Source organism: Melanotaenia boesemani, chromosome 6 (assembly GCF_017639745.1).
Source record: "Melanotaenia boesemani isolate fMelBoe1 chromosome 6, fMelBoe1.pri, whole genome shotgun sequence".
Lineage (NCBI taxonomy): Eukaryota > Metazoa > Chordata > Actinopteri > Atheriniformes > Melanotaeniidae > Melanotaenia > Melanotaenia boesemani.
Window position 1 is genome coordinate 1103212 of NC_055687.1, and position 13216 is coordinate 1116427.

General features: G+C 47.3%; 1 protein-coding gene across 4 annotated transcripts in view; it reads right to left on the reverse strand.

Moving 5' to 3' along the window:
* Positions 1-13216, reverse strand: part of LOC121641529 (atrial natriuretic peptide receptor 1-like) — a 117710-nt gene that overhangs the window by 53614 nt on the left and 50880 nt on the right. For all 4 annotated transcript variants that reach the window (XM_041987718.1, XM_041987716.1, XM_041987717.1 and 1 more), the window contains one exon: positions 3291-3385. In XM_041987718.1, the coding sequence (XP_041843652.1) occupies positions 3291-3385 (95 nt within the window). The remainder of the gene's footprint in view (positions 1-3290; positions 3386-13216) is intronic.

A 13216-nucleotide genomic window follows, 5' to 3' on the forward strand; every position in this document is an offset into this window, starting at 1 on the left:
CACCATGGCCAGACATGGCATTGCTGAGACGGTGATTAGTGACAACGGAGCATGCTACAGCTCAGGCGAGTTTCAGCTCTTTGCAGAGACATGGGGTTTCACTCACATCACTAGTAGCCCCCATTACCCACAGAGCAACGGCCTTGCAGAGAAAACTGTCCAGACAGCCAAGCGCATATTGGATAAAGCCAAAGCCGAACAAAAGGACCCCTACCTGTGTCTGCTAGAGTATCGAAATACCCCAGTAGACAACCTGAAATCCCCTGCACAGCTGCTCATGAGCCGGAGGCTTCGCTCCATCCTTCCTGCAACAGCCAAACACCTACAGCCACAAATCATATGTCAACAAACCGTGCGCGAGAGGAGAGAAAAATGCCAGCAACGCCAGCAGACCTACTTCAACAGAACGGCCAGACCTTTACCTCATCTACTTCCAGGCACGCCTGTCCGTTTCCGCCAGCAGGATGGTTCCTGGAAACCAGCTACTATCACACGCTCTGCAAACACTGCCAGGAGCTACCACATCACCACCAGCTCAGGTCAGACTTACCGACGTAACCGGCGGCACCTCAGGGAGAGCAGAAGCGATGACGCAGCAGATGCGAACATCAGACCGCCGGAACCCACCTCTAACATCACCCCAGCTACACACCCTGAATCTGCAGAACTGCCAGATTCGAGCACTACACCAAACAGCTACACAACTCGATCAGGTCGTGTTGTCAAGCCAAGGCAGGTCCTTGACCTGTAGCCATTGTTAAAGGGTGTAGGCGGATCGCTTCCCTATATATACATACAAAAAAAAAAAAAAAAAAAATTTTTTGTTTTGAAAATGGCAGAATTGTTTTCTATAAAGATGCTCTGTGAATGGAAAAAAAAAAGATTTTTGGTGTTGTTGGAAAGGTGTACTTAAAGATTGTGATATTTGAGGTTCAACTGTTCCTGTTTTACTGAAATTCACTAGGTATACCATGTTCTGTTAGCGGATATGTCATCCAGCATGCAAGGATGTACCGCTATTTCATTGACAATACATTTAAGCTGGGAAAAAAAAAAAAAAAGAAGGGAAATGTAACATGCTGTATTAAACTCACATTGTCCGCTAGATGGTGCTCTAGCTGCATGTTCTATACTGTTCTGACTAGTAGTAGAAGATCCCCCGAGACTTGAGAACGGGACACCGGAAATGGAGGAATAATAAATGGAGACTACTGAGATCGACGTGGTGTTGTGATTATTCAGTTTATCGTCACAGAAGACGGAAACAATACAGAAGTCCTGTTTCTCTGACATTATTAGCAGAAAGTGTCATAAAACTCGGGTCTTATTTACTGCTGTCGACAGGATAACAAACCCTCCTGTGTCAGTAGCACCTGAACTTTATTCCAACAAAGCCGGCAATGAGTTTGCCAAATTCTTCACAGACAAGATCCAGAATATCAGACCAGCAGCAGGTTCATCAGCAGCAGGTTCAGGAGACATACTGGTCCATGAAAACCAGTTTAACCACCATGACACAGTTTAATTCATTAACACCAAAGATCTGGACGACATCTTACATCAGCTGAACTCCTCTTGCTGCTTGGACATCCTGCCCACAGGTTTCTTCAGAACGGTCTCAAAGACTCTGGAGCTAGATCTGGTCCAGGTTGTGAACTTGTCTTTAATTTCGGGCGTCTTCCCTGAACTTCTAAAAACAGCTGTAATCAAACCCCTGCTAAAAAGAAACAATCTAGACACAAATGAGCAACTACAGGCCGATCTCAGATCTTCTGTTTCTAAGATCATCAAAAAGTCGTTTTTCATCAGCTAAACGACTTTGTAACACAAACCAACGGCTACGATGTCTTCCAGTCAGGTTTTAGACGGCACCACAGCACCGAGATGCTCTGACCAAAGTCATTAATGACATATGTTTGAATACAGATGATGGAAAAATGTCAGTCTTAGTCTTACTGGACCTCAGTGCTGCATCTGATACAGTCGACCACAATATATTACTCCCTACTGGAGAACTGGGTGGCCTCTCTGGCGCTACACTGGTTTAAATCTTATTTAGAGAACAGGAAGTACTTTGTGTCAGTAGGTAACTTTACATCTGAACAGACAAGAATTACATGTGGAGTTCCCCAAGGTTCCATCCTGGGGCCTCTTCTGTTTAACATCTACATGCTCCCACTGGTACAGGTCATTAAGAACAACATTAGTTACCATAGCTACGCAGATGACACACAGGTATATATTACAATGTCACCAGGAGACCGAGGCCCCGTACAGGCTCTTGGTAAATGTATTGAGGAGATTAATGACTGGATGTGTCTGAACTTTGTTCAGTTAAACTAAAACAAAACTGAGGTGATGGTTTTTGGAGCCAAAGAGAAACGATTAAAGGTCACCACAGAGCTTCAGTCTATACACCTAAAAACCACCAACCAGGCCAGAAATCTGGGTGTACTGATGGACTCAGACCTAAAAACCACCAGCCAGACCAGAAATCTGGGTGTCGTGATGGACTCAGACCTAAACTTTGAGAACCACATGAAGGGAACCACAAAGACAGCGTACTATCACCTTAAGAACATATCAAGGGTAAAAGATGTGATGTCTCAGCAGGACCTGGAAAAACTAGTCCAGCTTCCATCTTTAGTCGGCTTGATTATTGTAACAGTTTTTTTACAGGTTCTACCTAAAACATCAGTCAGACACCTGCAGCTGATCCAGAACTCTGCTGCTCCAGTCCTCACTAAAACCAAGAAAGTGGACCACATCAGTCCAGCTCTGAGGTCTTTACACTGGCTGCCTGTTCGTCAGAGGATAGACTTTAAAGTTCTGCTGCTGGTCTATAAAGATCTGAGTGGTTTAGGACCAACATACATCAGAGACCTCTTGACCAGTATGAACCTACCAGAACCCTCAGGTCATCTGGATCCAGTTTCTTATCAGTTCCAGAGTCAGAACCAGACATGGAGAAGCTGCATTCAGCTTCTATGTTCCACATGTCTGGAACAAACTCCCAGAAAGCCTCAGATCAGCTGAAACACTCAGTTTATTTAGATCCAGGTTAAAAACCCACCTGTTCTCTGCTGCATGGACTACTTTTTATTTAGAGTCCAGATCTGGATCTGGTTCTTTAAGCTGGAATCATGTTTCAATACCTGTTTTATTTAATTAATTGCATTTCTTTTAATCTTTGTGTTTTAATGCTCTTTCTGCTGGAATGTTTATGTAAATCACTTTGAATTGTCTTGTACAAGAAATGTGTTGTACAAATAAATTAGCCTTGTCTTTACCTGGAAGGTGGTGCTGTTGGAGTCGATCAGGTCCCACAAAGCGAAGTCCGTCTCTCGGTCCCCGCTCTCGTCCAGGTGGACCAGTCCTGTGACACCTGAGGAACAGAGAGCTCATGTCAATCATCTCAGACGGGTTAGAAGGAAATCTCTAGAAGATGCTGCAGGGCTTCTCCAGAAGAACCTGTGCTAACAGTTTAAGGAAAAGCTAAGTTTGACTGGAATGAAATAAAAGACATTATTCCTCAGTAACTTAAACCAGCCAAAACTACAACAGGACCAGGGAATTGTTCTGGACTCACCCACATCAATAGGTGAACTCCACGAAGCTCTACAGAGCATGCCCAGCCCCAGGTCCAGATGGGTTTCCAGCAGAACTCTATGAAGAACTTTGGACCACACTGGCACCCATATTCCACACATGGTTTCGGAAATTAAGGTTTTGGTGAAACAGCTCAAAACATGAATGTGGCTAATATTACTCTACTGTTAGAACCAGGAAAAGACCCCATCCAGTTACCGCCCATCATTAATAGATGCAAAGCGCTCGGCAGGAGATAAGAGAAAGCAGCTCCTCTTATCATCCCGAGCCAACAGGCTTTATAAAGTGTAGCCATTCCTCCCCCAACACACACGTCTGATCAGTCTAACAGACTGCCGCCACACAGTCTGGAAACAACAACGATGCAGAGAAAGCAGTTAACCCGGTAAACTGGAAACTGTTATTAGCAATGTATTAGGATAAATGCTGAAACCTCTCCAAGCTTCAGTCTGCAGGGGGGGCACTAGACGACCCCCCCCCCACACACACACACTCTTTGTCTTTATCGAACCCCTTGCAGCTAGTATTAGACTAAATGGGTTGGGTCAGGGGTGTGGATTTTAGAGGGATGGGTGGGTTGGGGGGGCATGGGGATCCATGGGGTGCCTGGCCAGGGTGGCCAGCTGTCTGGACTGGCCCTGCCCTCCCAGGTACCAGGCTTTCTTCCTGGTTGTGGTCCAGATGGAGGTTTTTCTTCCTGGTTCTGGTCCCGGTGGAGGTTTTCCGTAGGTAGGTAAATATTTTATGAGCTGGTTTACATGAACAGTTATGAACAGGACTGAAGTGGATCATTTTGCTGGATTTGTTTTAACTGGACTATGATGAACTGGACTGTGAGATGATTTAGTTGTGAATTGAGAGAAGAAGATGGAAGTGTGTGTGTGTGTGTACATATGTGTGTGCAGTCAGAGGTTAATTACCAGCAGTTAGACGTGTGAGGCTCTCAGGTTGATGTGTGTCCATGATGACTGAGAAATTTGTCTCCATGGAAACAGAGCAATTATACTTCAGATGTCACCTGACGAAGACCATTCATATCAGAGAGCGTGAGAGGTGTGTGTGTGTGTTTGAATCCTCCAGGAGATGAAAACATACTTCGATCTGTTTCTACTCTCATATCGCAAACACAGATCTGAGGGGGCGGGGCCAGAGGTCATGTGATGAGGCGTGGGCTGTGCATAAAGCGCAGGAGTCGGAGGATGACATTTAGAGATGAGCTGATTGGACACAGCTGCGAAATGTCAATGAGCTGAGAGCTCATTAAGGTCATTAACACACACACCGACACACACGGTTCTGTTGATGTTTGGACGGCAGCAAGCTGGAGCAGAATCACTCAGAACCCAGAACCTGATAACATGAACTATGACTGGCTGCAGCAGTCACATGACCCTGAAAATATGACCCGAAGTTTATGAGTTCCAGGTGAGAGACGTTTAGCTTTCCAGGAATGAGGGAGTGTGTGAGAAAGGCGAGTGAAAGTTAACGTTTATGAGGCATTAAAAATGAATGATTGACCTGGATCACCTGCAGCAGGTGTGGCTTCAGTCTGACGTCTCTGAGGATCAGATGCAGCAGAACAATAAATCAGAGACATAAAACCTCGAGGGACGGTGACCTGCAGGTTGTAGATGTTTCCTGATTCAGATTAAATGGACCCAACAGCTTAAGTTCTGGACCATGACCTGTTAACCTGAAACAGGTGTGTTGCAGCAGGGAAACATCCAAGAGTTGATGAGCCAGTTCAGATTCTGAATAATTAGAACAATATTTACCATTCAGGACGAGGAAACTCCGCCCAGTTCTTTCTCTGCTGGAGAATACCAGAAACCAGGACCTCTCAGAGCTCTGATCAATAATTCAGCAACATGCCAGCAACACACCAGCAACACATCAGCAACGCGTCAGCAACACGTCAGAAACATGTCAGAAACACGCCAGCAACACATCAGCAACATGTAAGCAACACATCAGCAACGCATCAGCAACATGTCAGAAACACGCCAGCAACACATCAGCAACATGTCAGCAACACATCAGCAACGCATCAGCAACATGTCAGAAACATGCCAGCAACACATCAGCAATGCGTCAGCAACACGTCAGCAATGCGTCAGCAACATGTCAGAAACACGCCAGCAACACATCAGCAACATGTCAGCAACACATCAGCAACGCGTCAGCAACATGTCAGAAACACGCCAGCAACACATCAGCAACATGTCAGCAACACGTCAGCAACGCATCAGCAACATGTCAGCAACACGCCAGCAACACATCAGCAACTTGTCAGCAACACATCAGCAACACGCCAGCAACACATCAGCAACACGTCAGCAACATGCGAGAAACATGCCAGCAACGCGTCAGCAACACGTCAGCAACACATCAGCAACGCGTCAGCAACATGTCAGAAACACGCCAGCAACACGCCAGCAACACATCAGCAACATGTCAGCAACATGTCAGCAACACATCAGCAACGCGTCAGCAACATGTCAGAAACACGCCAGCAACACATCAGCAACATGTCAGCAACACATCAGCAACGCGTCAGCAACATGTCAGAAACATGTCAGAAACACACCAGCAACACATCAGCAACATGTCAGCAACATGTCAGCAACACATCAGCAACGCGTCAACAACATGTCAGAAACACGCCAGCAATACATCAGCAACACGCCAGCAACACATCAGCAACACGTCAGCAACATGCCAGAAACATGCCAGCAACGCGTCAGCAACACGTCAGCAACACATCAGCAACGCGTCAGCAACGTGTCAGAAACACGCCAGCAACACATCAGCAACACGTCAGCAACATGTCAGAAACATGTCAGAAACACGCCAGCAACACATCAGCAACTTGTCAGCAACATGTCAGCAACACATCAGCAACGCGTCAACAACATGTCAGAAACACGCCAGCAATACATCAGCAACACGCCAGCAACACATCAGCAACACGTCAGCAACATGACAGAAACATGCCAGCAACGCGTCAGCAACACGTCAGCAACACATCAGCAACGCGTCAGCAACATGTCAGAAACACGCCAGCAACACGCCAGCAACACATCAGCAACATGTCAGCAACATGTCAGCAACACATCAGCAACGCGTCAGCAACATGTCAGAAACACGCCAGCAACACATCAGCAACATGTCAGCAACACATCAGCAACGCGTCAGCAACATGTCAGAAACATGTCAGAAACACACCAGCAACACATCAGCAACACATCAGCAACACGTCAGCAACATGCCAGAAACATGCCAGCAACGCGTCAGCAACACGTCAGCAACACATCAGCAACGCGTCAGCAACGTGTCAGAAACACGCCAGCAACACATCAGCAACACGTCAGCAACATGTCAGAAACATGTCAGAAACACGCCAGCAACACATCAGCAACTTGTCAGCAACATGTCAGCAACACATCAGCAACGCGTCAACAACATGTCAGAAACACGCCAGCAATACATCAGCAACACGCCAGCAACACATCAGCAACACGTCAGCAACATGACAGAAACTTGCCAGCAACACGTCAGCAACACATCAGCAACGAGTCAGCAAAGTGTCAGAAACACGCCATCAACACATCAGCAACATGTCAGCAACACATCAGCAACGCGTCAGCAACATGTCAGAAACACGGCAGCAACACATCAGCAACATGTCAGCAACACATCAGCAATGCGTCAGCAACATGTCAGAAACACGCCAGCAACACATCAGTAACGCGTCAGCAACATGTCAGAAATACGTCAGCAACACATCAGAAACACGCCAGCAACACATCAGCAACATGTCAGCAACATGTCAGAAACACATCAGCAACGCGTCAGCAACATGTCAGAAACACGCCAGCAACACATCAGCAACACGCCAGCAACACATCAGCAACGCGTCAGCAACATGTCAGAAACACGCCAGCAACATGTCAGCAACATGTCAGAAACACATCAGCAACACGCCAGAAACATGCCAGCAACACATCAGCAACATGCCAGTGATACACCAGTAACAAGCCAGCACCATGTCAGTAACACGCAAGCAACATGCCAGTGACATGCCAGCAAAATGTAAGCAACATGCCAGCAACACGCCAGCAACATGTCAGCAACGCACCAGCAACACACAAGCAAGCAATTAAAGAACTGGTCAAATACATCTGTGTGATTCTGATCGATCACCTGCTGCAGGTTCTATCGTCCTGATCCAGTACATTTATTGTCAGGGAAGCAACTGCTCTCACACATTAATGGTATAAAAACAAAAATAAAAAAACAATTTCTATGCTACATCAAGTAAAGGACTCACTGAACAATAATGCTCTTTATCTATTATTGTTAGAAAGTCCGCTCCTGTGCGCAGGCGCAAACCAGAACATTCTAGATTGTGAGCGGATCATATCCTGCACCGAACCAGAGACTCGTGTGCGTAACTGAATAAAGTAAGTTATACAGTTCAACTGTGGAATATTCATTGCCATAAGCAATGAATATTAGTTACTGTCGTTCAAACCATATATGGTGTTCGAACTGTGGTTAGGAATGGTTACATTAATCGACGTCGCTGTTTCGCCTTTTTACCTTCCTATTCCTTACATTGTTCTGTGTAAATACGACTGTCTGTTCTACGTGCACCTTAGTTTACCCCCTGTATCACGCCGACTGGTAGTTGTAATATTACTTGGTTCAAGTATGTTTGAGTTTGGTGCATCTTTGCACCTGAAAGAGACGTAGGACTTTATTGGTTACCTTTTCTTCTTGTACAAACGGGAGATCGTGCTGCGCCACGTCTTAAGAGGCATTATTCACTGCGGCCGCTAGATGGCAGCGTTGTGCTGTGTTCTAGCACAAAGTGAAGTTAGACTAAGAGGCAGCCTAATACCCAGCTGGAGACATGTTTACTAGTATTTAACCACAGGTTCAGAGTTCAGCATGTAAATTTATATTGTAATTAATGTAAATATTACCTTTATTTGTATTACAGAACCACACACCCTCACAGTCGTAGAAGAACAAGTGGCTGTAATTAGTATTGGTGCCCACTGTGTTGCTGTGCTGTACCAATCTGAATAAAGGGTGAATCTTGGACTGGATGAACCTGCATGAATCGCCTCTCCTTGTGTTCTGACCGACACCCCAGGGACAACAACACCCACAACATCCCCTTTTCCATACAGTTCACCTTATACCTTATACTATTTTACATATGGTCCTTCGAGCCGGATAAGGTGTTGCACCCTGGCTCACAGAGTAAACCAAAGATATGCAATTCAATCCATCCCCACCAGCAGCTGGTAGACCACGACGTCAGATTCACCTACCTGCCTACCTCCAAGATTATGATCTGAGTCATGCCTTCCTGCCGTCCGAGCCCTACACAGCACAGCACGCATGGGGTACTGAAGAGAGACCACCGCACCCATTAGAGACGGGAGTTCAGACGGAGACACAGCCTTCATCGAGGGCAGAAAGCCCCATAAGTCAGAATGGAGCAGATCCCATGGAAGCCTTAGTGACGTCCTTAGAGGGGAGCCTGTATCAAGTGAGTAAGTCGAACCTGGAACCCAGAAATCACGGTCCAGGTCCTCCCAACCCCCTCCCTCAGTCTTCCCCCTATCATCGACCATGGGAACAAAACCCACAACAGCCAACTTCTGAACCAGTCTCCGGGTACGGGTATCAATCACCAGCACACCCTGTCCACTTCACAACCAGATCTGGTTCAAGGCCCCACTACTTCACCTCCCAAAGTGCCCCTAGTCAAACTCCACAATATCCTACACAGCCAGGCTTCCACTACTCATCGCAGATGAACCAGGTGGCAGGTCATCAACCTTATTCACTCCAGACCATACCTGACATGACCCCTCATGAAGATGCAAGTAGGAATGTGGGGCTATATGACTTATTAGGGAGGATGATGAGTGAGCTGCAAATCATGAGAGAAAAGGTTGCTTCCCCAACTCCAATGAAGCCACAATCAGCCATGCTTCATCAAGCACCAAAAAGGCCAACATGTGAAGCCCCTACTAGGACATTTACTGATGGGCCGTACCGGTCCCCGCCACCTCCTGACCTACATTACAATAAGTTCCCTTTTGCCTGGCATCCAGAACTTGAGGTGACAGACTCCAGACCATACCCTGCTTCCGCATCCCAGTCAGCCTCCCAACCGCATCCTCCCCCACTCCAGAGGCCATATTACAGAGCTACAGGACAACCTGCTGCATATTCAGCAGCCCAAGAACAAGTCTACAGGGGCCCCAAACCAACAATACCAGATTTTATTACTAAAGATCCCAGTGAATTCACTCGTCTGAAGATCGCCCTTGACAACTTGTTACCTCCTGATACCACTGAACTATTCAGGTATCAAATCCTCATGGACCACCTGAAACTTGAGGAGGCTCGCCTGATAGCAGATTTATTTCTGAACTCTCCATTTCCTTACTCCAATACCATGGCTGCCTTGAACGAGAAATATGGACAACCCCATAAGCTTGCTCTCAAGAAGATAGCCGACGTGATGGATTCAGCAGATATCAAGAGGGGGGATACAGAGGCATTTGAGAGATTCGCCTTACACATACAATCCCTAGTTGGTATGCTCAACACTCTGGGTCCAGAAGGTGAAGCAGAGTTAAGATGTGGGTCACATGTAGAACGTCTCTTGAGCAAGTTACCAGCTGAGATGAGGTCAGAGTTCCGGCGGCAGAGTGGTCGCCGTCCCGGAACTGCATATACCCTCACAGATTTGTCTGGATGGCTCCAGTTTGAAGCATGGTGTCAGGGCTCTGAGACCCAGACCAGAAGCAAGGGACAGAGACCGGGGCCGAAATCAGACCATAAACGAGAGCTAAAGTCAGCTCGCTCAACCACCATACTTCATGGAGTTAATGAAGAATCTTCTAACAAAGTGACACATTCATCTGCTACCGATTCTGTTCAGTCCCCGAAGGAGAAAGCCACATCGAGAGCTTTCTGTCCTTACTGTAACAAAGATGACCATTACCTCAGTCAGTGTACCACCTTCAAAGCCTTCAGCAAAGATCAGATGACTGACTGGATCAAGACTAATCGTCGTTGCTGGCGGTGCGCACGCACACACCAAGCTATGCAGTGCACCCTGAAGAAACCGTGCAGCATCTGCAAAGGAAAGCATCTCCAGATCCTACACGAGGTCAACTCCAGGAATAGCGTTAAAAAGGCTTCACCACAGCCAAGCTCAACCACTGAAACTTTGTACCTAGACCAGCCTAGCGACTGTAAACGAGTTCTGCTGAAGGTAATCAGAGTCCTGATTCGCCACCAAGGAAAGACTCTTGACACCTATGCCGTACTGGATGACGGGTCAGAGCGAACCATCCTCCTAGCCTCCGCTGGGCTGAGGTTGGGCTTACAAGGGACAGATGAGAGCTTAGCACTGAGAACCATTCGTCAGGATGTACAAACTATTAGTGGATCCTCCGTCTCTTTCCAGTTGTCTCCCGCAAGTCAGCCCCAAAAGACATTTCAGATCAAAGAAGCCTTCACTGCTGAACGACTTGGACTGGCTGATCATTCTTATCCCAGTACGATCCTGAGCAGGTATAAGCATCTCAAAGACCTGCCCTTACAACCGTTCGAACATGCATCTCCACTACTGCTCATTGGCGCAGACCACGCCCACTTGATCACCCCAATTGCACCTGTGCGTCGGGGATCACCAAACGGACCTGCAGCCATTAAAACTCGACTTGGGTGGGTGCTGCAGGGACCCGCTCAACACCTCCAGACTCAGCTAAAACCTCATGAGTGTCTTTTCCTTTCCCCCAGTCCAGCAGAGCTAGAACTGAAAAAAGATGTTGAAAGACTTTGGCAGCTCGATGTCTTACCTTATCACTGTGAAAAGCAGGTCACAAGATCGAGAGAAGATCAGGAAGCCATTCGCATCTTAGAGGCAAAAACGACCAGAGTAGAGGTAAACGGAGTCCTCCGTTATGCCACACCACTGCTCCGCAAAAAGGATTTCCCCTGCTTTCAGGCCCCCAAAGAAGCTGTCATGCCTAGTCTTCGCAACATGGAGAGACGCCTTATAAAAGACCCTGATAAGGCAGTTGCATATAATGCTGAAGTCAGAAAACTACTAACTGCCAATGTGGTAGCCAAACTTCCAGCCGAGACCACCCCCACTGGAGAGAGTTGGTACATTCCTCATTTCATGACCAACCACAACGGTAAAGATAGGATAGTATTCAACTGCTCCTTCAGATATAAAGGACTCAACCTTAATGAGTGGCTGCTGCCTGGTCCAACTTTAAGTCCTTCTCTCCTGGGTGTGTTGCTTCGCTTCAGGGAGCACAGTGTGGCTATCAGTGGGGACATACGTGGCATGTTCCACCAAGTACAGTTGCTGCCTGAAGACAAGCCGCTGCTACGCTTCCTCTGGCGGGACATAAAGAGAGATCAACCCCCTGAGATTTATGAATGGCAGGTGCTCACATTTGGGACTACTTGCAGTCCTTGTTGTGCATCCTTTGCCCTACAGAGACACGTGACATCACACAGTCTACCACAGGACGACGTGATATTCACTGTGGAAAAGTGCTTCTACGTAGACAACTGTCTGCAGAGTTTCACATCCATCCAGGAAGCACGCCAGGTGCTCAACAAGCTGAGGGACCTTCTAGCTTCAGGAGGATTTGACATCCGACAGTGGGCTAGCAACAAGCCAGATGTGGTGAATCACCTTCCTCCAGACGCAAGATCTGCTAAACTAGAGCTTTGGCTCTCACACAACAAACCTGGAGCAACAGAATCCACTTTGGGCATGAGTTGGTTCTGCAACACTGACACCTTAGGGTTTAAACATAGACCTGTATCATATAGTGCCCCTACCATGAGGAACATTTACCGTGTGTTGGCATCACAATATGATCCTCTTGGGGTCCTTCTACCATTCACAACCCGAGCCAAAGTGATAGTCCAGCAGCTCTGGGATAAGAACCGAGACTGGGACGATCCCAAGCTCCCCGACCACCTCCTGCAAGCCTGGACAGAATGGGAGACAGAACTACAGTACTTGACACAGGTGGAGTTACCCAGGTGCTACGTACCATCCGCTTTGGACCATGATCAGATGATCCATAACATCCACATCTTCTCGGATGCTCCAGAAAAAGCCTATGGATCCGTAGCATATCTACAGTCCAAAGATCCTGATGGTAATGTACACTTAGCCTTCCTTCTGGCAAGGTCCCGTGTGGCCCCACGAAAACAGCACTCAGTGCCTCGACTGGAGCTCTGTGCAGCCTTAGCGGGAGCCCAGTTAGCACAGCTCCTCTTAAACGAGCTTATTCTGCCTATTCAAGATGTCACCTATTGGACAGACTCAACAACCGTCCTCCATTGGCTACACTCAGAGTCCTGCCACTTCAAAGTATTTGTGGGTACTAGAGTGGCAGAGATCCAAGAGTTGACCAACCGGAAGGCATGGAGGTATGTAGATTCTGCCAGGAACCCTGCGGATGATCTCACAAGAGGAAAAGGATTAAAAGAATTGAGCAAACCTAACCGGTGGCTCCATGGCCCCCAGTTTTTACTGCAG